This window comes from Penicillium brevicompactum (assembly GCF_028827555.1).
Source record: "Penicillium brevicompactum strain IBT 35665 chromosome Unknown utg000006l_segment0_segment0, whole genome shotgun sequence".
NCBI classification, from domain to species: Eukaryota; Fungi; Ascomycota; class Eurotiomycetes; order Eurotiales; family Aspergillaceae; genus Penicillium; species Penicillium brevicompactum.
The window spans coordinates 6,216,352-6,241,839 of NW_026623209.1; the positions used below are offsets into that span (position 1 = coordinate 6,216,352).

Below are 25,488 nucleotides of genomic sequence, written 5' to 3' on the forward strand. Positions count from 1 at the left end.
TCAAGATGACAGCCCCTCAGTCTCAAGAGATGACCCTTCACTTGGTCGGCTTGGGTGTCACCCACTCCATCGCCTACAGCATGCACAACCATATCGCCAAATCTCTCGGCCTTCCTTGGACCTTCTACTCAACGGAGTGCTCTTCGATTGAGGAACTCCTACAGCTCGCCAGGGCGCCGACTACAGCCGGTTTGGTCGTGACCATGCCCTACAAAAACTCGGTGATGAAACATCTGGACGAGCTGGACGAGCTCGCAAGCATGATCGGTGCATGCAACAATGTCTACTACAAAGGACTCGACAAGCGAAAAGTCTGCGGTACCAACACGGATTGGCGAGGAGTTAAAGGCTGTCTTCTAGAAAAAGGCAACGAGAACGAAAGACCCTCAGCGACATCACCTGCCACCGCACTCATCGTGGGAGCCGGAGGCGCAAGTCGCGCAGCTGTGTATGCCCTTTCTACCCATCTACACTGCCCAACCATCTACGTTCTGAATCGCGACGACCAGGAAGTGGCAGATCTCATCCGAGATTCACTAAAGCTGGCCTCCATACCGACCATCGTCCACGTGAAGACAGTTGAGCAGGCGAAGGAGCTCTCCAGTCCATATTATGTGGTTGGAACGATACCAGACTTTGAGCCGAAGACCGAGACGGAGGTGAGGGTGGCTGCTATACTTGAAACTTTCCTGTCGCGACCCGAAAAGGGCGTCTTGTTGGATATGTGCTTCAAGCCAAGACGGACGAGAATGATCAAATTGGGCGAGGATCTGGGGTGGCCCTATGTAGAAGGAACTCATATTATCGGCTATCAAATCGAGGAGCAGTGGCGCTTGTGGGCCGGAGAGGAATGCGTCCGGAACTTGGATCGCCAGGGAGCGTGGGAAGCTTTGATGAAGGCGGCAGAAGAAAGTAAAGCGATCAATTTTTAATTATCATTTCACCAAGATCAAACAAACATGATTATCTCACAGCTTGTACATTCTAAAGACCTCTCAGACGTAGCGTACCAGATGAACTTTTTATTGTATGCATATACGTCACTCGAACTACCTGACCTTTGAAGTCTGCCCAAGCCAGAGGCACATTTAAAGCGCCGGAAAAAAGCAAGAAAGAACAGACATTATTGCAAGCGAATGCCAACGCATTACCGGAAGTGACCAACCGAAGCTTTCAATGTTAGACAGTATACAGCCGATTTCTTGGAAGCAAATTCATCGGCAATGAATAAAGCCGGGGACGGAAGCAAGGAAACCCCGCAAATCGGACATACTTATACGTGATACAAAAGGTCTGCAAGTCTGCCCCTGGCCATATGCTGAGTGCGATAAGAATTTTTGATGATGCCGAATCTTCACTCCTTGCCTGAGGGTACCTGGCCCGAAAGCGCTATACGTAACAATGGGCCAGACAACCTCGTTCTCGAACGTGCTAAACTCCGCGAACTAGCTGAAGGCTGGCCCTGCTACCGGTATGTTATACCCACCACTGAGACCGAATTCGAGCTAACTTTAGCAAGAGATGCATGTGAATGGGAGAATTTCGAATCGATTTTCCACCCAGGAGCATACGTGTATACCACATGGTCTGGTCGGGTATCTTACTTGGACTTCATGGCAGCCTCCCAAGCCGGCATGGATAAAGGGGCTTTTATAATGCACCGATGCCATGGTGTCACAACTGATATCACTCCTGATGCTACTCGCGCTGTGACCAAGATGAAGGCTACAATTACACAGCGATTCAAAATCGAAGGAGTGGAGGTGGATGCAGAGGCGGATTGCCGATTTTGCTTTTTCTTTGAAAAAGTTGATGGTCGCTGGGGCGCTCGATTTGTGAGACACTGGTACGAGAAAGACAAGCTGCTGCCTGTTATTCCAAATCAGTTCCCAGAAATCAACGTCGAGAAACTCAACTCGTACCCCGAAGGATACAAGTGCTTGGCGTATTGTCAGGAGCTCACTATGGGAGTCACAGTGTTGAAAGACATGCCGGGTCATAGGCGACATGAAGGAACTGCCTGTGGACAGAAGCATGATTTGTTGTACCGCCTTGCTAAAGAATGGTTGGAAGGCAAGGAAATTGAGGTCTAGAAATTCCATTGTGCAGCATGTTGGTGAAACGAGGAACATAAACGTCATGTAACTTCAATCAATATTCTTCACCTGCATACTGAATCTCAATGTAAATCAAATTTTACTTCAATTCTAGCCTCTCTTGCAGCTTCTTCCAAGCGGAGATACCCCTTTGCGCATGTAGATCCGGTACATTCTTCCCCTCATCGGACATTGTCCTGGAAAACAACTCCATTGAGATCCATCCCTTGTATCCCAATTCAAACACAATCGCTTTGGCAATGCTTTCCACAGGCATGTATGCCCCACGATCCTCCTCATACATGAAAGTCCGCGCATTTCGCGACCAGTTCATTCGCGAAGGTTGACCATCGACATGGAAGGGGTGGCCCGGCACGAGCGGCGACTCCATTCGCTCCGCGTCTACAACTTGAAGGTAGAAGACTTTGGTCACGTCGACTTCGGCAACTAATCTCCGAATGGACTCATGCAGTTCCACCTCTGCATTGACTGTCTTGCCAGTCACAGATGCGGGGTCCGCCCAGACCTTTCCAGCAATGTTGAAGGTGTCCAAGCAGATTCCAAAATTTGGACGATCAACCCGCTTAACCACGTCCCAAGCTTTTTCCCAGGTATCGTTGACGGTACTCCAGCACAAATTCTCGTATGCATAGCGGACAACAGGGGTTTGAGCTGCGCCCATATCCGCGAGTTGTCGAAGGTCGGCAACTATGACATCAATGTCATCGGTGAGTTGGTCCGCAGAAAGAAAGTTGGCAGGAATTTGTATCGTTTTGGTCTTCAATCGTTTGACGATTTGCAGCCAAAATTCCATTTTTTCGATCAATCGTGCATGCTGTTCTCGGTCTTTCAGGCCTTCGTAAAAAAGGAACGGCTGCAGGGCGATGATTTCAAGACCCTGGGAGTGGCATTTTGTCTGAATTTGTTCAGCTGCCTGAAGGAGCTGATCAGTTGTAGGCTCATCATTTCCGGCGATTCTGCGAGCACAGTAGTCGAGATCCTCATAGAATATCTCTATTCCTTTGAAACCAACTTTCGAGGCTTGCTCCAATTTGTGATCAAGGTCATGGAGCCAAGCTCGCCCCAAGGAAGCACTCATGATAGCTGGTTGATATGACATGATGTGCGACTTGTCGTAGATCCAAGAAGATTCTGAAAGCCAAAAAAAATAACACTCGTCAAAAAAGAAACAGAGTTGAGGGCAATGCGATCGGAGGACACTGTCTATGCTAGTTGCCTCCAATGCAGTCATCGGTGGGGTCCGGCTATGAACTTAGCCTGGTCGGTCCCGGGTTCCTAGCCCTAGAGGCTAGGGTGTGCGGGAATCAGAAAGGTACAGCCCTGGAGGGGGCGGGATGGGGGGACCCACGCCTGCAGGTTAGGCCTGAGTAACTTGGATCCCTCTCCGGCTTTTCTCATTTCTCATTTGCTTCTTTTCTTTTCTTCTCGTTTCGCCGACTTTCCTTCCATTTCACCATTATTATTATTTCTGTCAATTCCAGCGGCCTTTTGAGGCGAAGAAGTTGTATTCCATGAATCTTGACGAACGCCGCGCATGCTTAAAAAGTCCTCCTGTACTTTGAGACGAAAATCGTAATTTACGTATGCTATACTTATCCATGTATGTGTGAGTTACTTGGCAAATGATCCATCCATGGATAGGGAATGCTCCATATTTACGGAGCCAATTCAGCACATACAGAAGTATCCGTTCCTGAAAGCCTCTTCTTGAACTGCCCGGCGCATGATATGGACGGGTGCTGGTCTACGCGTGAACAGCTCATACTGCGCAATGCCCTGTCCGACCAAAACCTTCAGTCCATCAACGATGACCCATCCCTTGCTTGACCATGGAGTAAGCTGTTCCATCAAAACGGTTTTGAAAGGACCATATCCCACCTATGCACATGATTAGCGGCACATCACACACTGATGGCAAATTAGATGGACGACCGACCTCAACATAAACTCCTCCGGTCCGACTCTCAAGCCATTTATCAGAGATCCGGAATTCAACAGGTGAGTGAGTATCCGGATGTCTCCCGGGTATACATGAAACCACGATCGTGGGTAGACGAAAGTCTGGCGGCCATGCAGCATCCACACACTCGATAACATCAAGGTGGAGATCATAGTCTCCTTTCGATCTTGCCCAGTCACGGTAGTATTGAACTAGGCTCTGCGCATTTGAAGACGTTCTGTTGTAGACAAAGATGCGGCGAACTCCTAGTTGGTAACAAGCGTAGATAGCGGCGCGGGCCATGCCACCGGCCCCTATTATGAGAGCTGTGCTACCATCTCGGATGGCGTTCGCAGGAGACAGGTGGCTGTAAACGCAATCTTTGATTCCAACATAATCTGTGTTGTGTCCATGATAAAAGCGTGTCTTCACACAGTTCGAATCAGTACGATGCTTCAGCACCACAGTGTTAACCGCGTTGATGTCTCTGGCATCTGGGCTAACCACGTCAAGTAATCGGAGGACTTCCGTTTTGAATGGTAAAGAAATGGCAATACCGTCCAGGGCGCTGTCAATTGAAGGATGTTTCAAAATGTCTTCGACATGGGAAACATTCTGGATCTCTTGGTAGTTGTAGATGTGCGGGATGCCCCCCGAGTTATAAGCAGTGCTGTGCATTGCCGGTGACAGACTGAGACGAACATCTTGACCAACAATCATGAATGATTTTTTTGGCTGTAGAGATAGCGAGCTAAGCGCTTGTTGCGCTTGTTGCATAGAGAGCGCAACATTCGAATTAGAATATATAGTCAAAGGAGAAAGAGTGGGGTTCAAGATCATTGAAGCTCGGCCCTCAGAGCATTCATTATAAGCAATGACAGGGATATTCAAGTCATCTCGTAATTTCTGACGGAAGGCAACACATGAGAGTGTATCCTCGTGAGTAGCGCGTTTGCCAACCAAACGAAGAGCCTCGGGTTTAAGTTGCTGCAACAAAGACCGGATAGAGGATATTAATGTATCGGGGGTTTCAAGCCCTAGAGGGCCTGATTGATCATGAACAACAATCATTCTGGAGTGACTTCTCGTCGAATGAATCTCCTTGATGATCAATGGATTCGTGGCAATCGAGATAGTAAAAGCATCGGGGGCTACCCGTTGCAAGTTCTCCAGGAACGTGTAATAGCTTGTGAGGGTCTTCTGTGGATCTGCCTTTGCGTCGATGATGATTGGGACACGGGTATGGGTTCGAAGGATTGTCATATGACGAGAAAGCCTCTCCATGATTTTTTCGTGAGAGTAATCTTCGTACACCAGGAGGAGATTGATAGCGTCTGCCCCGGTGTCGAGATCATCCAAATCATCACGTTCTTCGAGATCGTTGAGGGATAAGTGGAGTGCATACGTGTGGGCTTCGGAGAAAGCATCGACCGAAAAAAGTTGCTGCTTTGGTTTTCCAAATATACGGAGCAAGAAGGCCACAAACACGCGCTCGATCTCCTTCAATTTGAGAGATGCGTGGACCGTATTTCCACCTCGACGGGTCACCTCCTGGGTGAGATTGAAGAAGTCAAAGTTGGAGATCGACTCGTAGAAAGCGTTTCCAATTTCGAAAATACGTTCGAATCTTGCGGGATCACCTCCGATCAGTTGTTGAAGGTCAGCCTTGTTTCTTCGCACGTAAATCACGGGATGTTGCTGTGTCAATGTGTCCCAAACACCCGGACGAGGAAGACTGGCTGTCACGCCTAGACCAGCAACAACACAACCGGTTCGATGTTTTGCGATGATCTCTTGGCATATTTCTACCTCAAGCTCGCGATACCGTGCGAATCCATGGGTGGCAGCAAACTCCTGGGGGGATGACTGGACTCGCCCCTGGAAGAATGCTTCGAAATCGATAAAGCGTCTGCGGAGAGCAGCAGACGCAATGAATCCCAAAGTCTTTTTACCTGCTCCGATGAACCCGACAAGCAAAATAGTTGCATCGGAGTCGTATCGTCGGCTGCCAAGCTCACTTTGTCGTCGAGTACCGGCGGCACTGAAATCATGTGGTGACAATCCCGCTGACATCCCGCTGATTAGAGTCCCTTTGCACCCCAAAATGAGTGTGAGAGGAGTTCCTCCCTCGCAAGATGGAGTTGGTTTCCCAGTTGACTTCGAAAGTTGCCTTCCGGTTAAATTATACCCGATCACGTGATACGGTGGACGACGACATCTCTTCGGGGCTCGTAATGAGGGACATTGTGATGGAAACCCAAGTTGGAGGATGTCACCCTCTAGGCCAACGAAAAGGCAAAGAATCTATAGGGCATGCGATCAATGTCGTCGGCGGAAGTCAAAGTGTGACGGTGAGCAGCCTGCTTGCTCTATCTGCCGAGCGGGCGACCGTTCCTGCACTTACGAAAATGGCGGTGGCCGGCGAGGCCTGGCGCCTGGATATGTCAGAAGCCTAGAGACTATTCTTGGGCTCGTGATTCAGCACGTTCCGGCCAGCGAAAACACGGTACACGGCCTTTTGGCGAAATCACGAAACAATGACCACTTCCTTGCCAAAGACCCTGCGACTTTGTGGCGTAAGTCCCGACTCGCCAAAGAGATGCCTGTTCTTCTCGATCATGATTCTCAGGAGAGCTCTACACTCACTGTCGCCGATGAACCTGAATGGGATACCCTGGAGATCTCCAGCACGCCAGACGTGACGACTGGTGGTATTGGCCCTTCAACAACAGGACCGAATGAACTCATATCTCAACAGCCCACTACATCAAACTGTCGAAGCTTGCCAGCGATCCTAGATCTGGCGTATCCAGTGGATACACTCAACATCCTGGACAACTATTTCAAATACACACACTGCTGGTTTCCGATTTTGGAGCACCATGACATGCTAAGAACAATGCACACTAGCGCCCAGTTGCGAAAAGTTCATCGAGAAGGATCAAGCCTAGTCCTCTGGGCTCTCGTGGCATACGAAACACTCCAAAGTGACACAAACGACACGGCATATCCAGATCATCTACACATCCAAACCGAGATTCTCTCTCAAGTAATGAAATCATCCTCAAGCTTGGAGCTAGGGCACATACAAGCGGTCTTGATTCTTGTGTTGATTCAGATTATGCAAGATGATATAGCATATGCATGGAGACTGACTGGCTTGGCATCCAGAATGTTGGCCTCCCTGCCCACGGCTGCCAGGACACACCGATATTGTCACACGTTCCATGGATGTGTTCTACTCGATAATATGACTTCGAGCGTTCTGGGTAGAGCACCGTGTTTGTCTTTAACAGAACAACAAGAAGAAGGAAACATCAGTGAAGACAGCATGGAAGAATGGAGCGTTTGGGCAAACACTTTGGAACGCTCACAGAGTCGAAATCAAAATTTGCCCCAGGGACCTCTACGAGCCTTGAGTATTTTCAACAAAATCAGCAGTCTGATGAGAAGTCTAGCTCGGATTTTATGCACACCGTTCAATATGCCCCATGCAGAAGCATCTGACCTCAGCAGTAACTTACAGGCCGAGCAAGATTTGTTGATTGCGGAGCATCCATATGATCATAACGCTAGATGTGTTACTCCTCCCGTGTTGCTTTTGCATCTTACCATCAACTTTGTGGTTTTGGCACTTGTGAGCAAAAGCTCAACGCTAATAAGCACCACCGGGAAGGAATTAACCGGTAGATCATTACAATCTACCGTTCATCTACTTGACCTGTACGTGGAAATAACCGGACCAACCCACAAATCCCCACTTCTTCGTTGCTTTGCTTTAAAAGCCCGACAATGTCTGGAAATCGGATTTCCGAATACCCATTGTGACCAAAAAGAATTCATCGAGAACCGGGTGTCTTCACACCTACCATCCATAGAGACAGTGTCAGGAAGGCCGAACGAGACAAGCGGTCTCACACATCCTTTAAATCAGGAGGTATCAACAGAGACACCCATGATCCAAAGTTTGGGCGCAAGAGCCGATGGATTTCCCAATTTATTTGTCCGAACACCTACGTTGCAGGGACTTGATCCACATCCTGAGCTCCCCACCCCTGCTCATACAGCTATTCGAGTAGCGGAATCACCGATGTCTTTTGCTCCTCGCTCGCCAAGGGAGAATGCTTTCGGAGAGACGGGAGGCTTCGATGCACTTTTTGAGGAAATGGTCACTTCTATGCCATCAAACAGGTGCGTTGCTTCTCTTTCCATGATGCATACTATACTGACTCGACTCAGGCAACAACCTACCTTCGCTCAAAACCTAGGATTCTACGCAGGAGACCTGGACAAAGATTTTCTGGAGCAGCTTCAACAGCCAGCAACTACCTGAAAGATAAAGAAAGAGCGAGAGAGAAAGAGAGAGAGAGAGAGTGTGTGTGGATGTGATAAGCAAGCCGCTCAACCCTGGATGCACAGATACCGAGACTACATTCATGACCTCAAGCAAGCCTCTCTCGGATGCAGGGCATTTGCCACCGTGGTACATTGCGCGAAAGAAAATAACACCAAGTCATCTCGCATGAACAACGGGGCTACCTTCATTCACGCAAGAGAAGCGGCAATTCCCAGCCAGGTGGCACCGACGGCTGCGACTTCGATCCCTGTGGTATCCTTATGTGGTGGATAGCTGGCACGCGCCAATCTTGACAATTGCGCCGCCAACAAATGCTCTCGGAAGTACAAGTCCAAGCCACCAACCATATGAATGCTGTGATCCGCACCGTTTCCACCCTTCTTCTCCCCCCAGCACAATCTGGAACCAACAATCTCATCTTCCATCTTTCCTGTCCGGCTTCCTTCCTTGGCCCAGACTCGTTTGGTCTCATACAGCGTCTCCCACGCGATTCCGAAACTACCAAAAAACCCGCCTTCCTCTTTCTTCCCTTCTGCGGCAGCGCTTTTCCAAACGAACTTGCGACCACCATACTCAAATCGCCGTGGTGACCAATTTTTCCTCTGCATCTCTCCATCTGGAATTTCGGTTATCGCTCCCATATCCGGGATTGTGCGTGTAGTGAGTCGGAAACTGCCTCCTTTCATCTTCTGAATCTTCACACTTGTCGCTCCAATTTGAGGCAAGAATTCACCAGCTCGCCGAAGAACAGTCTCAACAATGGGCACTTCGTTACTCCAAATGAACTGCAGGGCGTACAGAACATGTGTGTTGGTGATGTCTTTCACAAAGAACCAGTGAGACCGCATGCCCAGATCAACAAGTTCCGAAGAATGTGTTATTCGATAAGTGATCGTAGGTTCAGATGGCACCAGGGTTGGAGAGAAGAATGGAACTTCTAATGAACCCGTGCTGAGGAACGGGTGAATGTGAACTGGGGCTGCGCTCAGGTCTGGCGCAGCGTTGGGCGGGGCATTTTTTTGGAATTCATGAAGAGCTTTGCGAATCTAACATCGAGATGTGTGAGCAATCCCCCGCACTCCAATTCAGACATCACGAGTGAGGCTCACCTGGGACAATGTCCAGGTTTTCCCGTTCTCCTTTTCCATCTCCTCCATTGCATCTAGGATGGTGGGCGGTAGGACGATGTTGCTGAAGCTGCCGGTACGCTTGAGGCCCTCCAAATAAGCTAAACGTTCACGATGAACATTCACTTGCCGCTCAAACATCTTCCTGTTAACTTTGCGGACATCGTGCCCTTTTTTGAATCTCTGGATCAACTCATCCAGGATCTCAATAGCCGTTTTGTATATACGGATCGCTTCATCATAGTCCCCTTTGCGCTCCAGAACGAAAGGTAGTGCAGCGAGTTTGTAGACATCCTTGTTCCGGTCTACCGTTTCTGTCATGGTTGAAGGTGTTGAATTCCCAATGTTACCACGAGCGAGTGAGTGAATGGCTTGCAAGAGGCGAGCACAGAATTGCGCTGTGGGGCGTTGTTTTCGGTTCTCTCGTTATAGTTCGAAGTTCCTTTGGGCCTTTGCTTTAGGTCCGAGAGGTATTGTTGCGGTGAATCTGGGAATTGGCAGAGGATAGTTTGGCAGAGTGGTAAACTGCCCTGCTTAGCTCACTTTCTCGGAAGTGTAGTCGAATCCTGCAAGTGTTGCAACCTTCTTTCTGTTTTATTCTTCGTATCGGAAGCCAGTGTCTTTTATAAGTATTGTTGCAATAGCATTTGGTGCTGTCAGCCTTGCCAAGGTGAAAATGAGCGGATCGAGAGCTATACTGCGAGAAAGGAGTGCACTCAGTCGACTTGGTGCTAGTCTGGCAGTAAGCCCAACCATGTTGGAACGTGGGCCTCGTTACATCGCGAGACCAGGGGTTATCTGGTCATTGTGAACAGAATATTTTTTGAAAGAGACCTGCTCTAGTTCACTTGGGGATCAGTGATTGGAAGCACCCCTATCTTATCGCTTACCATTACTGTCTTCGAAGCTTGGCAACTAAGCCCGACCAACCACTCCGCAAATTAAGCGGGTACAGCCTTGGAAGATGGAGCAGCGTCGAGGAGAGGGCACATGGTCACCAAGCCACTTATCATGGTGGCCCAGGGTCCACGATCTCATGATTTACTTGCCATCGGACGATCGGCATTTGTCAACTCTCGAGCTTTGATGATTTTCATTCAGATTTTTGCTACTAAGTAGACTCGGTCACATTTGTAAATTTAATTTTGTGCAAATTATGCAAAGTCTAAACGGGTATAGAGAGAGAAGTAAGAAAAAGGAGGGGGAAAGGAGCTCCGGAGAGGCCTTGGCATAAAAATGGTGGAAATAATGGCTAGCCTGCGCCAGCATCCATGATATTGGGGCTATGCCCAGCTTTGGAGCCCTGGAGGTGCTCAACCGCATCAAGATGAATTTTCCGTGTTGGCTCCGGGAGACTATGTCCAGTGTTTTGACTTCCAAGGTTGCCCATGTGGTGACCATTGTTAGGGGCTTCTTATTGAGAATGCTGATGTATGTTTCCACGTTCCCCACGATAAGCTGTAACGCTGCCCATTTATGAGAGGCTTCGCAACATCTGTGCAAAACTTCGCATGTGGGACTTATCTATACCACAGCCCATTCCAGGTTTCATGAGGTCGACAGGCAGTGGCTATGCTGACCGCACAGCGGCTTTCCAGTGGCATACCACCCAGAAACCGACCAAAGACAGACAAAGCCAAGAGCGCAAGGCATACTACACCTGCAGCTGACATGCCGTATATATATCCTTGTATCAGGGGATTCGTAAATGAAGTTGAACTGAGACGTGAAACTTGGCCCATCTGGTTCTGGGGTTTATTGGGGGCATCATCGCCCGTTGCGCTGGTTTGGATTGATGGAGCATAAAAGTTCTCTTGGTTTGCATAGTTTGTATTCCAGTCCTGATGCCCAATGTACAAGTCTGTATAATACCCCTCGAATTAGGTTCCACATTTATCAGCAATGATCTGATATCTTCCAGATGAAAACAGATGAATACCGAGATTTTCCTATTTTGGAAGGTGGAAATGTTAATCGGATCATGAAAATTTGCTGAAAAAAACAGCATGTACTGACCAGGTTCGAGAATATCAAGCTTAGCTGAGCTGGGTTCTGAGCCGGCGAAGATAGTTTTTGTTTTGCAGTAACCCTAAAGGTGCCAGATGTAGGGCGTCAACAAAACCCCCAAAAAAGTATGCAAATACCCCAGTGGCGCAACCTGGGTTAGCAGAATTGCTTAGCACAGAACCTTATGCCAGTGGTTGCACGACTGCCCACACGTGGCGATTATACATTTTGCAGAGTATACTTTGTGTGCATGATATAACGGCAACTTCGCTTTTCTTCAGCATCTGCCATGCGCCGTGATCCGTGTAGTCTCAAGGCTATCTTTAGGTGAAGAAAAGCTAATTTCGGTGGAGACCGGAGTTTGCCCCCAGGGTGCACCCATTGAGCCAATGATTGTAGGTCGCAAGGGGGCAAAGTTCGGCTATCCCATCGCCCCACGTTGAAAAATTGCTCCAAAACCCGGAGGCTGCGGTGTGTTTTTTGGGGCCAGGGTGCCCTAGAGGCGTCTGGGTCCTGTTTTGCTGTCAGCCACTAAGGGGCTAGATTACCTCATTAGGCCTAGTCGTCTACTGCTTGCCTCACTAGCGCAGGGACCAAGCTATATCAGGTTAGACATATCTTGTTCTGGACTGGTAATTGGCCAATCGGGGCTTCTTGTTGAAACTCCATTATCCAAATCCGCTTTAGACCGAGAGCCTCTGCTTATGCAGTCTGACTAGTTTGACTAGCAATCTTCAAGGGCATTTAGATAAATTGTGATAGAGACCCCGTGAGCCCTGTATTTCACCCCATCTTTCTCTTCACGTTTTCCACTGTCGCTCGTTTGACTTCTATACTTTCGTTAATAAAAATATACACCATGCGCGTTCAATCCCTTGCTCTTCTTGCCGGCGCGACCGCCGCTGTCGCCGCCGACACCGTCACCCTATTCTTGCCTGGATTTGACTCCCAGGACCTCGTTGGAAAGGTCGTTGGTTCGGTATGACAAAATTCGGGTCTTGCGATAGGTCATAGATCCTAACCTCTCCCAGAGCGGCTCTACGACCACCTATGTTATCAACTGCCCCGGCAGCACCGACTCCGATGACTGTGGTGTCCCACCCAGCGGCATCACCGTTGCGCAGGCGCATTCCAGCGTCGCAATCGCGTATGGCGCCGAATCAGTGTAAGTACCCAGCCCTGCGAGACGATCATCCGTATCAAGCTTCTCCCCACATTAGCTGATCACTGCCTATCACAGCACAATCTCGGAGAAATGCGAGTACGACGCCACATCTGTCAGCTGCTCTGTGAGCATGAACGAGAGCGGCCTCACTACCGCATTCCAAACCGGCGTCCCGAGGACTGAGATTCCCGGCGCCTTGATGCCTGTTACAATCACTGGAACTGGCGCTGCCGGCGCTTCCGCTACCACCGGTGCCTCGGCTTCAGCTTCGACTGCCGCTTCCACGGGCGCATCTACTTTGACCACCTCTGCTTCTGCCTCTGACAACACTGCTGCTAGCACCGCTACTGGTACCAGCACCGGTGATTCTTCTGACAGCAGCAGCGCTGCTGCCACGAGCTCGACTGAGACTGGTAACGCTGCCATGCCCATGATCACCGGACGCGCCGGCTGGGCTGCTGCTGGCGGTGTTGCTGCCGCCTTGGCTTTCGCTGCTCTCTGATCGATACCTCTGTTTCTTTACGCCATTCTGTCACGGTCATCACTGCATAATTTAGCATTGTATAATATAACATATACTACTCCGTACGATTTGTAACTATACTCAGGCCCATATCTACACATCGATCTAGTAAGCCATTGCTGGCGATGGATTATAAATCCAGATGACATCGACTGACACGGCTTTCGATATATGTGCAATTATAGCGTTCTAATCCTAGAACCCTTCTAAACGTCTATCATTTGTTCATAATTTAGGCCTTGCGATGCATGGTCCCAGCACCAGCCTAGAGAGGGTTAGTATGGAAGCACGAGTAATCTCGCAGGAGGCTTAGCTTACCTGGTGGCTAGGGAAGATCAGGGTATCCGCGATGACCACGTTTTCACGACGGCTGGCGGCGAACACAACCACCTCCGCGATATCATCACCAGTTAATGGCTCAACACCCCTGCATCCTGTTAGTCGTTGGATTATCGATTGTGTGGGATTGTCTTACTTGTAGACGGCATCGGCCTTGGACTGGTCTCCATAGAAGCGCACAACGGAGAATTCCTAGAAAAATCTTTGTTAGATCTTCAGACATCACAATTGTAGGCAGAGAATGCAAGCATACTGTCTCAACCTGACCGGGGTCAATCTCAATGACACGGATTCTGGTCGCGATGAGTTCCTTGCGGAGCGCATCTGTGAAAGAGCGGACTGCGGCCTTGGTGGCACAGTAGATGCTGCCGCCGGGGTAAGGCTCGCGGCCGGCAATGGAGCCGATATTAATAATGTCACCACGGCCACCCTCAGAGCGCGCCTTGAAAATGGGCAGGATTGCCTGGGTCATGTTGATGAGACCGGTAACGTTGGTGTCAAACATGACCTTCAGGTCCTCAGCAGCAATGCCCGGTGCCTGTGCAACACCCTTGACCAAACCACTGTATTGGAATATATCAGTACCACTAGGAAGACTACACTGATCCTGGAAGACATGACTCACGCGTTGTTGACCAGGACATCAATCTGCTTGAACTCTTCCGGCAGGGAGGGAACAAAGTTGTTGATTTCCTCTGGGTTGCTGACATCTAGCTTCACGGGGAGAACCTGGACACCGTCGCCAACTTCCTGCTTGATCTCTTCGGCGACCTCCTTCAATGTATCAATGCGACGCGCAGTCAGAATGAGCTTCAAGTTCTTTGGAGACGAGCGGGCGAATTCCTTCGCAGTGCTCTTGCCGATTCCGGAAGAAGCACCGGTGACGAGGACAGTCTTGCCCTCAAGGCGCTTTGCGATTGCGGAAGCCATGGTGCGTTGGATAGAAGCTCGGTTGACTGTTGAAGCGAAAGGGGTGGGGTAAGCGGAGAGACTGGGAGTTGTGAAGGCAGATGAATGTCGGAGATGTCCAATTGATCTAAAACAAGCGCGCAAACGGTTCATGTGATCGATGAGTCCTTTTCCTTAGGAAAATTCCGTAGAAAACAAAAGAATCCCAAGACTATCACGAGCGAGTGCGGGGATTCGGCGTCATAGTTAATTACGTAATCCAACAATCGCCTGAAATGTTAGCCGGCATCGGCACGAAGGCCGAGTCTTGGCCCTCGATCTTTCAGTCTAATTTGGCTGTCCAGCCATTCTACTTCGCACTTGATTGTATATATCACTCATCTTGTATGTTTTTGCCCTGCCAACGACTGGCCATTCTCCGTGGACATGGTACCTACCCGTCCACAGGGGAATGCCGATGTTTCATTTTTCGTGTTGATTCCATATGTCATCTTCGGAGTTGACTTGGTCCGCCGGAACAATGTACTCAGCTACAACAGCTTTGTGTAATTCTGGGCATTTCGCCGCAGCCTCAATGCCCCAGCCAACAAAGACTTAACTACCGCTCTTCCATGAGGACCATCCAAAATTAGAAGTCAACCAGATATAAGACAAAGCAACCCCACTGGCAAACTCCTTTCAAGGATCTTGATTCTTTGTAGGCGAACAAGGGCATTATGAAGGCCATTGTTATTCTTGACTTGGACTTAGCCTTGAAGCTCAAGGCATTATTAGCACAAAGACCATTGATGGCATATAAATCCTCAGTCTCATCCACCTTCACATCTTTCAAGTTCCTTCTCGCTCTTGGTAACTTGACTAACTCGGCTTCATTTGCACCACACGTTGCCCATCACTGTGAGTCTGCCATATTGATTGAAGATCCAATCCTACTTTACTACAAGCGTCCAAGGTCGATTGCTTTCATCCGAAATCAACGTGAGCCATCGCCTTGGAAACCTGCCGAGTATAGATCCCCAAAACACAAACATGGCCGACAAGATGAGTCCTTTCAGCACGGTATGCCCAAAAGACCCGGTGACCGCTACTTTGCTAGTTGGTCAAACCCCACAGAAAATTATTACTTCACAGAGCACAGCAGTCGAAGATCTCCTTCATCGATGCCACTTCAACTGGGCAGATGAAGTTGAGGACTCCATCGCCAAGGCAGATGTAGCGACAGGAGTCTACCCTATCACCAACATGTCTACGCCTGATATTCGATGCTACTTTCCTCGAATGGCGAAGCCCACCGAGGCTGTTTGGCCACAACCATATACACCCAGAGCTTCGCGCTTTCAGCCAAGCCTCCCTACCTTGGAAGAAGAATCTGACGAAGATCTAGATGAACAAGAAAATCCCAAATCTATTTCCTGGTCTCTTCCTGTTGAAGACTTTGGTCACCCCATGCGACGCGTGCATTCTAATTCGCAAGATTATGCTCGCCGCCGCGGAGCAATCAGTCCAAGGTTCAACCGGCCTCTCTCTAAAATCTTTGAGGAAGATGAAGACGAAGACGAAGATGAAAATGACCACACGGGTTTCTACCAACATACCACATCCGAGGATGAAGAGGCGTCACATTCTAGCGACGATGAGCCATTTCCCGATGAAGAAACTGACACTGAATCGGTTGTCTCTGGCGATGATGAGTACGATGCCGCGGTTCAGCAATGCTTTGATGATATATACGATGACAGATACGGTCGTATTGCAGCCGATAACAGCATCCATCACTTCAGCTGGGCCGGGTATCCAGTCACCCACCGCAGTACAACATCACCCTCAGACTCCCTAGCTCTTATAATGTCAGATCCAAAAGTCCCGAGGGGATCGAACAAATATCGGGGTCAAGCAATGCTCAACAATGCTTTCCCATTGGTAGATCCTGTGATTGTATTTATGGACGGCATTGACGATAGCATGTTCGAACTCCGGGGATCAAAGCTCGCCAATGCCTCAGCCGGACGCGCCTATAAGTTTTACTCACCCCATGGACTCTGGCTGGATGATTCTAACGAGCACAGTGATGTCAGATATGACAGCGGCTGTTTGGACACCTATGAGTCCGGCAAGGCAGTGGTTGGAAACGGGTTTTATGGCGAAGGTGCCATACGCCCTATCTCTCAATGGATAGGCAAGCGACAAGAAATCTTTGAGGCGTCGGATAAATCCCATTGTCTGCCTCGCAAGAGCACTTGGAAGCCCAAACCCTCACCGCTGAGTCAATGTGAGACATTAACCCCTGTGAAATTGCCGTCTCAAAAGAATGCGCTGCTAGAATCACCATTCGTGATCCAGTGTGATGCCCTTAGGTCAACTGTGATGCCTCGCCAAACCAGCTGGCGACTAGAGGCTTCCTATATAAATCGGTGTGACATGATCACACCGATAGAGCCTCAATGCACAACAGACTGGCCCACTCAGCCGTCACCATTAGCTCAACACAATACCGCTGGACCAGCGAAGCCTCGCGGTAACAAGGCTTTGCAGCCCATTTCATCCAGCTCCTCTCAGCGTGAGTCGGATTTGGTCGTGGAAACCCCACAGAAGCGACTAACCAAGCCTCAAAAGAAAGCCCGGAAATCGCGCACTACGATTCCACGCTCCCAGGCTACGACTGCATGCAATGATACACATCATGAATACTTCTCCTTTCCCACTCCAGTCTTCCGTCGCTCGAGAACGAGACAAGTAGGCAAGGCAGTGATGACCGTTCTTAGGAAAGGAGTTGTTTATTTGCATAACATTGCGAAGAAGCCCGGAGTAGCTCGTGGTGCCTATTAATCTCCCAGTTGGTTCGACTTTTGATTAAAACTTTGATACCCTATTGTCTGTCTCATATCACTTTCTTATGTCAAAACCACTGTTTTAGTTAGCCGGTGTTTAAACTCACCTTGGTCATATTCAATTACATATCATCTTGATAATCATCTTTAAATCCCTAGCCTTAAGCCTGTGCCTAGCTTAGTGGGAAGCATCCATGGATGATTCTTCTATACTACTGCTACCAAAGTGCCTGGTTGGGCATCTCTGAGCACATTCTTTATCCTCGGCTACCCATCGAGGACGGAATGGCTTTTGATTGCAACATCATTAGATTAAACTATAGTGACGAGATCAGACTCTCCGAACTCTGCTGCTGGAATCGTCACGTTTATCCATCCCGGTGGCACCAAGATCAGACGAAGAAAATATAACTCTGAAAATGCCGTAACTAATGATGAGGTGTTAATATCTTGATCTGAAAAACTCTGAAGATGGTGAGCCAACAATGCTTTGAGTTTTTGACGGATTCAAAGACCGTCAATTTGCATACACAATCCAAGATTGTCTTGGTCTGATGCTTTTCAGAATCCAGCATGCCCAGATGCAATGATCCAATACATAAGCAAAAGGATTTCGGGAAGGATTAGCAAATGGCTGTAGTGTTTTAGCTCACTGGTCCTAGAGGCTAGCAGATTCATGTATAATCTCAAGTGAGAGACACGAGTTGGCGAGCAAGCGGAGATTGAGTGTAATACGGAGCGACCGAGAGACCGGTCCAATGTTTATTCAGACTAATTGCACCTCTCGCTGCTTTTCAACTCTTCCCTTTGAACGATGGATGTGTGGCGGCCTTCAATAGAATCATCCTTCGTTTAAGCCGTAGATGTCGGAGACTGCGGGCTAACCGGTCCATGGCTATCTCTCAGATGTTGATCGACCAATGAAGGTGTTATGGTCAGAGGAGAAGCTTCACCTTGATAGAGGGCTAGGGTATTGTGATCATCGTAGGTCGATTCGTCGAAAGCTGGTTTCTCGGAGACGCAGTCCAACTTGACAGAAGTGAGCATTTCCGCCAGGGGCTGTACCTGGCAGGTTGAGAGAGGTGACTTCCTGGGTCTCCATGTAAGCAGTCTTGGTGGTCCCGTCTTCTGAATCTGAGATATGCGGCGCTTTTGCCAAATGTGCCAATCCTCCCAGGTTGGTATGGGCTCATTCTCATGAATTCCGTTACCCAAGAGGACCTTCAATGGGTCCCAAAGCTCATTCACAGCGAGATCAACGATGGCAAAGTCGTTCCCAAACCCTCCTTTCATCCATTCTCCATGTGGGGAGTAAAGCTTGCGTACCCGTCCTTTGACACCTTCGATCAAATCACTACCGGATCCTGCCCAAAGGTCGGGGTTGAATCGCTCGATATTCACCAAAACTGGATCAACAAGCTTCATAGCACGGTTGATGACTGACTTGATGCGATACTGCGCACTTCCAGTGGGGTATTTTGGCTCGGCTTGGATAACAGCGAGGGACTCTTCCGGAGGGGTCCCAACAGAGTGAAAGACAGGCCTGCCGTACCAGCTGTAATGGTGAATCCGAGGATAAACTTTGGTCTCTACCTCTCGCCGATGCCATTCCGTTATGGTGCGATCTTCATCGGTTGCTTCAATAGTCTGAAGAGCCACAACTAGAGTGTTAGACCATACAACTCTGAAGAACGGGAAGCTGACTTGCCTCAAGTGAGTGATGTGCGATCAGATCCTCAATTTCAAACACCTCCTCATGTTCCCAGGATTCCTGCTCCATAAGTTCGATATTGACGTTACACTATCCAAGCGATTTGACCTTCACCTCACCAAATGGGTGGGTTTATTGAAGGCGACTGTGGAAACGCGGGGGAATCCTGACCAGAGGTTTCTGCGTATGCTAGCAGATGCATGCAGAGTGCAGGGAAAAGTTGAGCTCAGCGTAGAGAGAACGGTGAGAAGATCGGACGGAGTAGGAGTGAGATGGAAGAGCACAGGACGGAAAGGGTTGGACTTTGTTTGCGAATGGTCTTATCGAACATACTACGATAGCCGCCAGCAGAAACACAGATCCGATGGATATATTAGATGGTGAAATGTGTATACCGGAGCCGATACGTCAGATTAACCACGGAGATCTTTTGTCTAGCTATACAACCTTGAAATGTACTTGAGGACTTCGGCTCACTGCTGATAAGTGGTCTCAATCAGGGCTCAGTAGATCCTGATCCCGTAGGATTGTAAATTCACTGGGCAAAAGTGGGTGCTACTACAAACCCAAAGAATATTTCTTGGATCCCACTACTACCTAGGTAATCCAGACTGTTTGTTTCCAAGCTTGTGTCAGCCGCAGGTGTGCGTCTCGATTGAGCTACGAAGTCTTCCACAGCTTGAACAAATATCGTTAGGGGAAAAGGTATATAGATGAAGCCACTACCAGTGACGTTTCTTAATGAATCCATGTATCCAGGTGCATTTATAGTGTGTTCTAGAGCTTCATTCTGCAAACATTTAATCTAAACCAGCCATATTTTCCGGGCTCTTGGTCCTTGAAGGTATATTCCTCGAGCTTCATAGTTCCCGAGCTTCATAGTTCCCAAGAATTTCTTCGACGTGAGAGTGAGGTTTTCTCCCTCCTCGTGGGCCTTTTTTACTTTCCCAGGCGCCTTTTCTTTTGCTCTCCATTTCCCTACTCCGCAAGCCTTTGCTCGTTCTTCTTCTCCTCTTTCCCTCTCTTCCATTACCTTTCCTCTCTCGCAGCTCTCTAGCTTTCTCATCTATCCTCTCGTCCTCTGAACCATCCAGTTCATCAAGATCACCAGTATCTCATACTCAAAATCATCAACAGCAGTAAGTACTTCCTGTCTAGGAGCAGCGAGAGCCCACTACATGGGACTGACGGTCTGTTGCGTTTTAGACTTCTTACCTGCTGTATCGCCAACGGCACAGCCTCGGAGAGCTTCTGACTCTCTCTGCATTCAGCTTTTCATACTTCGCAAAGCGGATTTGCCCAAGCATCCCGCTCCCCCTCTCTACTCATCAATCTCATACACCCCTACAGGTAACGCTTGCACTCCCTGCACATTTAATACAGTAGGATCAATGCTAATATGAATCCTCTGAACTAGTCGGCATCATGAAGTGCGGACTACGTGCATCGGTCTCAGGCCTGCTCAAGAAAGCAAAGGCCAAGATCTGCGGCCGAATGGGCATCAAGACCAAGAGCCGCATTAGTTCTCCCATCTTTTCATCCACCCCTATCCATGTCTCCACCCTCGAAATCTGCGTGATTCCAGCAAGACCTATCTGGGATCTTGAAGACACCCATACACCCACCATCGAGCCTCGATCACTTTCATCAAGCCCCACCGAGCAACTCAGGCCGATCAATACCTCGAGCACCGACTTCAACCGTCTTCCGATGAAGAAGCCTGGTCGCAACCCCAATATCCTCCACCGCAATCCCCTCCGACTCAATCCAGTGGGAAGCGTCACTTGGCAAGAAGAAGAAGAAGTGAAGCACGCCCCCAGTGACCAAGGGGAACAAAGTGATCAAGATTACCACAGTGTCCAAGAGAGCCAGGGTGTGCAGCAGAGCTACCACATCCCAGATAGCATCCGTGGCCAAGAGGAGCACAGTGATCAAGATTACCACAGCGTCCATGAGAGTCGCCGTGAAGATGAGTACCAGTCTCGAGACATCCGCCGTGAAGAAGGCCTTCGCGAAGAAGAAGGCCGCCGTGAAGAAGGCCGCCGTGAAGAAGAGTGCCGCCGTGAAGAAGAAGGCCGCCGTGAAGAAGAATGCCGCCGTGAAGAAGAAGGCCGCCGTGAAGAAGAAGGCCGCCGTGAAGAAGAAGGCCGCCGTGAAGAAGAAGGCCGCCGTGAAGAAGAAGGCCGCCGTGAAGAAGAAGGCCGCCGTGAAGAAGAAGGCCGCCGTGAAGAGTGCCGCCGTGGACATGAGAGCCGCCGCGAAGATGTAGGCCGCCGTGAAGAGTGCCGCCGTGGACATGAGAGCCACCACGAAGAAGAGGGTCACCGCGAAGACCACAACAACCAAGAGGACGACAGCGATGTCTCGGCGTTTCCACCAATTCCCTTCCATCAACGAAGCATGGAAGAGACCCAACGCTACGACCTTGCAGCAAGCCGGCGTGGGATCTGGCGTTTCAATCCAAACGCCGAGAGGGTACACCGCAGCCCTCTCCATCTTGACTCGCAGCACACCACAATCTGGGACGGGGGCTTCTCACCTGCTGCGGCCCGTTTGGTCAACCAGAGAAGGTTCCCCCGAGATGCCTGTGGTCAAGTGAACACCGCAGCTGCCACTCCCTCTGAGATAGCGTCAATCACAGAGGGATATGAGGCCCGGGGAGGCCTCCGACCAATGCCATCGCAGCTCAGCGTGATCTTGGAAGAAGAGTCATCCGAAGAGATGCAGCCCAGTCTCTCGGGCACCACCTTGCAGAGTGCCGATACCGATGGCACCTCTGTCAAGAGCGGGGTGTCCGCGCCACGACGACTCGGGCGCAAATCCTCTTCGCGAGATCTGCGCGGCGCTGCTGCTGCAAAGCGCGCGCCTGCAATCAGGCCCCACGAGCATCACCGAAGGGCGAGGCTGAGCCCGGCGGTCTCATATCTATGGTGATATGATATGAGCCCCGGCTCATGCCCCCCTTGCTCTGGCCTCACTTCGCGCTTGCCTCGACTTTACTTCCGCCTCAGTTCACTTTCACTTCCGGCTTGCGGCGATTTCAAATCATTTGTGGCGTCCTTCATCCATGCCTCTTCTTCGTCTTTGAGGAGAATGGGCCCTGTTCTCTGTGGGGGGTGGCGGAGAATACGTTTGCCCTGGGAGCACCTCGACGACGTCTGGCACTCGAAAATATTTTGTTAATGATGCCCCCCAAAAAATCTAATTTGTTACTGGTTGATCGTCCATGAAATGTTATCAGTTGTACAAATAAATTAAATTGCTGATTTTAGGATGATGACTTGTGTTCTAGAGAACATATCTAAAGCCCTTGTTCTCGAGTTCAGTTTTGTCCTGACGAGCACAAGTTAGAATTTTCACGGGTACCATATAAGTTGATGATGAGACTTACCAGCATTCCACTCTCCACTCCGTCTGTCTCGACCTCTTGTTCATCTATGGCTTGACGGTCTCGGCGCTTGTTCTCAAGATACATGTAGGCATACAATGCGATAATACAAAGCAGCTTGACCACATACCCAACAAGCATCCTTCAAGAATGGTTAGCGATTTTGACCTTTGGCAGATAACTTGGGAATGGTAACTTACGCAATATAAGCGCTGTGGTATCCAGGTGCCTCACTTTGTTTGAAAGTCTGAGGACCAATGATGTTTCCAACGCAATAGCCAGTGAATAAGAGAGCACTGGTCACCTGCTTCTTGGTGTATCCGGCAATGTTTGAGCTGACAATGATCAAACTCATGCTGAATCCCAGTCCCTGGAAGTAACAGAGCCATAGCGCAACGAGACGACCCCATTTGTTGTCATCAGGCAGTCCCACTAGGAGACCTGCACCAAGAATGCAGACAGTACAGGCAAAGATCATACACGCAAAGCGCGAATGGAACTTTCCGTTAAATTTGGTTGCAATCCAGCCACCCAGGAGCAGAGTCAGGAACTGCACGGCACCACCAGGGATTTGAAGATACTGTGTTCCGAGTGTATCAAATCCAAAGGTTCCAACGATGATAGATGTAAACTGATTCATATTAGCGCTGGACATAAGCGGGGTATTGCACGAGAAGACATACACTAGTCAAGGCGGAGTTAGGTACTTGTGCACCGATAGCCATGATGAACAAAAGCCAGGTCTTGGGATCAACTGCTGCCTGCCTGACTTGATACCATTTGAACTGGCTGCTCTTCACGCCCTGTCGGTTGATGGCAACACGATCCACGGCGATAGCTCTCTCGCGCGGAGTAAGGAACTTGGCTGTTGACGGAAGATCGGGTAGGAGGATTAAGGCTGCGACACCAACTGCCACCGAGAATGCTCCAAAGATCAAGAAGACGTACATCCATCGCGGAAGACCGGTCGTGATGTGTCCAACCGCATATCCAATCAAACTGGGCTTTGTTAGCTGATTGCCGGCACAACGTATGAAAGCTCGGTGTTAAGACTCACCCTCCGAACATGGTCGCAATACCATTTGTGCAGTACCATGCTTCGAGGCGAAGAGGCTGCTCTTCAGCCGTGTACCACATGCCCATCATAAGAACGAATCCGGGGGTAACAACTGCCTCGACCACTCCCAGCAGGAAACGGTTGATCGCAATTCCTGCAAAATTATGGCAAGCAGGGGTTGTCATAAGCAGGCCGCCCCACACTATTTCCATCAGTATACATGCGGTTTGAAATTTGCGATACGGGCTCCCGAGAACGTACCTAATGTAGTGACTGCCATGTATTTGCCAACTGGGAGTTTCTGCATTGCTAGTCCAGCAGGCCATTGCGCAATGAGATATCCGAAATAGAAAATAGAGCCTAATTTTATCAGTATAGGTTCAATTTGTGATCGAAAAAATTTGGACTTACTCAGCCAGGAGTACTGTTGCCCATGAAGATGAGTTCCTGCCTTCAAGCCATAGACAGATGCAAAGTTTATGCTGTTCTTGTCCAAATACTGCTTTCTGTCAGCACCATAATCATTCTGGGGATCAGAATCTCTTAAATCTTACCTGGAGCATGTAAATTAGGAACAGCAGCGGGATCAGTACAAGGTCGATCTTGCGCAAGACCTTTTTGGCCTCTTCTGGTGTGTATTCAAGACCTTGATTCTGTTTGTAAAAATCATAGCTCTCATCTGCTTTGTTGGAATCCTGGGATGAGATTGATGACGAATTCGCCTCTGCCTCCTTGTTCGAAGTCATTATTGCTGGTGTGAACAGAAAGAGTCCGGCCGGCTGGCGAGGGACAGAGATTTATATAAAGCTCATCCCACACGCCTTCGGGACAGTCGATGTGGAGCGTTGCACAATAAAACGGCCCCACTATGCTAAGGAGGAAGGTTCTATGGAATAAGTGGGTATAAAGTTAAGGTACGAGGCTTTGTAGAGCTACTTTATGCGAGTGATGGCCACGGCAGAACTTCGTACCGAGACTTGTGTTCTGACAGGTGCTCGAGTGAAACTCAAAGGGAGAAAGCGTGGCAAAACAGCCATTCAGGACGACTTGATGTACATCAAATACTGGACGTTTATTCGTTCTTGAACAGCATGACGGAGTTGCGGGTGTTGGGTGGTTTGAATCAAGCAAAGTGGATCCATCACGACATCACCGTCTCAATTGCGCGTTTGTTGGCCCATATAAGCTCATTTCTACTCCAGAAAACCACCTGTAGGAATTTGTACTCGGGGAATTTCCGATCCCTGAAACAAGAAATTGTCGTGAGATGGCAAATCCCCATCTCTACTGCAAGAAGTTTCTCTTCGCAAGGGTTTACCGATTCTTAAAAAGCATTCGATTCCAAGGTTCTTGGCATCGGGTAAACCCCGCGAACGTTTCAACTCAAACTTGAAGCTTCCGCGGCATGCGTCCGCTTCAAAATCTCAGTGCCTATATGAATAGATCTAAGGTTATTAATTTCCAATGCTAGCACCATGCATGTGTTGAAATAAAGAAGGAATCTAGCTGTTTATGAGCCCTCGGCGCCCCGGTGCCCTGGATCTGGATTAGGTAATCAGGTTATTTGGACCTCCCGTCTTGACATGATTGGTCGACATCTTCAATGCGATCCACTCTCTGCCTGGCCCACGGTTCAGAAGCTCAAGATAAATTCCTCACTGATCATTGACTGATCGCCTGGCACTCCGTATCTGGACATTCGTGCAAAACGGAGCATAGATTTCGATTGATAGTAACCATGCGATAGCAACAGAAGCCCTAGATTGCGGTGATTTCAACACAGCTGGCAATCTTCACAAGTAAACCTTGAAAATCAACGTTGGCATCTTGGACCCTTGGTGAAGTCCCCCTCCTCGTTTATGACGACGGTGCCAAATTTGTTATCTGTGGGCCTTTTGATGCCTCATGGGCTCCCGAGGTCAAGGTTGTATGTGACCCTTTTTCAAATAACGTCATTCGACAAGTGCTTCAGATCACCCTCAAAATAACGCAGCGAACGATGGATGATCAGAGTTTCGGGA

At 49.2% G+C, this 25,488-nt stretch overlaps 13 protein-coding genes across 13 annotated transcripts; 6 read left to right on the top strand and 7 right to left on the bottom strand.

Moving 5' to 3' along the window:
* Nucleotides 1–5: 5 nt before the first annotated feature.
* On the top strand, nt 6–932 carry N7506_010570 (shikimate dehydrogenase family protein; the record flags this gene model as incomplete). The annotated part of the gene is made up of 1 exon (XM_056959863.1): nt 6–932. One exon carries the CDS (start codon nt 6–8, stop codon nt 930–932), a length of 927 nt encoding a protein of 308 aa, XP_056809253.1.
* Nucleotides 933–1,343: 411 nt separating this feature from the next.
* Nucleotides 1,344–2,093, top strand: N7506_010571 (putative pathogenesis associated protein Pep2; the record flags this gene model as incomplete). Its single annotated transcript, XM_056959864.1, has 2 exons — nt 1,344–1,471; nt 1,520–2,093. 2 exons carry the CDS (start codon nt 1,344–1,346, stop codon nt 2,091–2,093), a joined length of 702 nt encoding a protein of 233 aa, XP_056809254.1.
* Nucleotides 2,094–2,196: 103 nt separating this feature from the next.
* Nucleotides 2,197–3,216, bottom strand: N7506_010572 (sugar phosphate isomerase/epimerase family protein; the record flags this gene model as incomplete). Its single annotated transcript, XM_056959865.1, has 1 exon — nt 2,197–3,216. One exon carries the CDS (start codon nt 3,214–3,216, stop codon nt 2,197–2,199), a length of 1,020 nt encoding a protein of 339 aa, XP_056809255.1.
* Nucleotides 3,217–3,785: 569 nt separating this feature from the next.
* Nucleotides 3,786–6,129, bottom strand: N7506_010573 (putative pentafunctional AROM polypeptide; the record flags this gene model as incomplete). The annotated part of the gene is made up of 2 exons (XM_056959866.1): nt 3,786–3,995; nt 4,027–6,129. The coding sequence occupies 2 exons, from the start codon at nt 6,127–6,129 to the stop codon at nt 3,786–3,788; spliced, it is 2,313 nt and encodes a 770-aa protein (XP_056809256.1).
* Nucleotides 6,130–6,191: 62 nt separating this feature from the next.
* Nucleotides 6,192–7,475, top strand: N7506_010574 (uncharacterized protein; the record flags this gene model as incomplete). The annotated part of the gene is made up of 3 exons (XM_056959867.1): nt 6,192–6,499; nt 6,553–7,105; nt 7,353–7,475. 3 exons carry the CDS (start codon nt 6,192–6,194, stop codon nt 7,473–7,475), a joined length of 984 nt encoding a protein of 327 aa, XP_056809257.1.
* A 536-nt stretch (nt 7,476–8,011) lies between these two features.
* N7506_010575 (uncharacterized protein) lies at nt 8,012–8,389 on the top strand (the record flags this gene model as incomplete). The annotated part of the gene is made up of 2 exons (XM_056959868.1): nt 8,012–8,247; nt 8,296–8,389. 2 exons carry the CDS (start codon nt 8,012–8,014, stop codon nt 8,387–8,389), a joined length of 330 nt encoding a protein of 109 aa, XP_056809258.1.
* Nucleotides 8,390–8,601: 212 nt separating this feature from the next.
* Nucleotides 8,602–9,861, bottom strand: N7506_010576 (uncharacterized protein; the record flags this gene model as incomplete). Its single annotated transcript, XM_056959869.1, has 2 exons — nt 8,602–9,459; nt 9,523–9,861. The coding sequence occupies 2 exons, from the start codon at nt 9,859–9,861 to the stop codon at nt 8,602–8,604; spliced, it is 1,197 nt and encodes a 398-aa protein (XP_056809259.1).
* Nucleotides 9,862–12,406: 2,545 nt separating this feature from the next.
* Nucleotides 12,407–13,214, top strand: N7506_010577 (uncharacterized protein; the record flags this gene model as incomplete). Its single annotated transcript, XM_056959870.1, has 3 exons — nt 12,407–12,526; nt 12,579–12,712; nt 12,788–13,214. The coding sequence occupies 3 exons, from the start codon at nt 12,407–12,409 to the stop codon at nt 13,212–13,214; spliced, it is 681 nt and encodes a 226-aa protein (XP_056809260.1).
* A 253-nt stretch (nt 13,215–13,467) lies between these two features.
* Nucleotides 13,468–14,636, bottom strand: N7506_010578 (SDR family oxidoreductase; the record flags this gene model as incomplete). The annotated part of the gene is made up of 5 exons (XM_056959871.1): nt 13,468–13,500; nt 13,554–13,662; nt 13,711–13,766; nt 13,828–14,137; nt 14,200–14,636. 5 exons carry the CDS (start codon nt 14,634–14,636, stop codon nt 13,468–13,470), a joined length of 945 nt encoding a protein of 314 aa, XP_056809261.1.
* An 876-nt stretch (nt 14,637–15,512) lies between these two features.
* On the top strand, nt 15,513–17,309 carry N7506_010579 (uncharacterized protein; the record flags this gene model as incomplete). Its single annotated transcript, XM_056959872.1, has 1 exon — nt 15,513–17,309. The coding sequence occupies one exon, from the start codon at nt 15,513–15,515 to the stop codon at nt 17,307–17,309; it is 1,797 nt and encodes a 598-aa protein (XP_056809262.1).
* An 854-nt stretch (nt 17,310–18,163) lies between these two features.
* On the bottom strand, nt 18,164–19,091 carry N7506_010580 (uncharacterized protein; the record flags this gene model as incomplete). Its single annotated transcript, XM_056959873.1, has 2 exons — nt 18,164–18,972; nt 19,016–19,091. 2 exons carry the CDS (start codon nt 19,089–19,091, stop codon nt 18,164–18,166), a joined length of 885 nt encoding a protein of 294 aa, XP_056809263.1.
* A 1,578-nt stretch (nt 19,092–20,669) lies between these two features.
* N7506_010581 (uncharacterized protein) lies at nt 20,670–21,518 on the bottom strand (the record flags this gene model as incomplete). The annotated part of the gene is made up of 1 exon (XM_056959874.1): nt 20,670–21,518. One exon carries the CDS (start codon nt 21,516–21,518, stop codon nt 20,670–20,672), a length of 849 nt encoding a protein of 282 aa, XP_056809264.1.
* A 792-nt stretch (nt 21,519–22,310) lies between these two features.
* On the bottom strand, nt 22,311–24,213 carry N7506_010582 (putative MFS transporter; the record flags this gene model as incomplete). Its single annotated transcript, XM_056959875.1, has 8 exons — nt 22,311–22,355; nt 22,414–22,552; nt 22,611–23,041; nt 23,094–23,409; nt 23,468–23,669; nt 23,729–23,827; nt 23,879–23,966; nt 24,022–24,213. The coding sequence occupies 8 exons, from the start codon at nt 24,211–24,213 to the stop codon at nt 22,311–22,313; spliced, it is 1,512 nt and encodes a 503-aa protein (XP_056809265.1).
* Between the last annotated feature and the right edge of the window lie 1,275 nt (nt 24,214–25,488).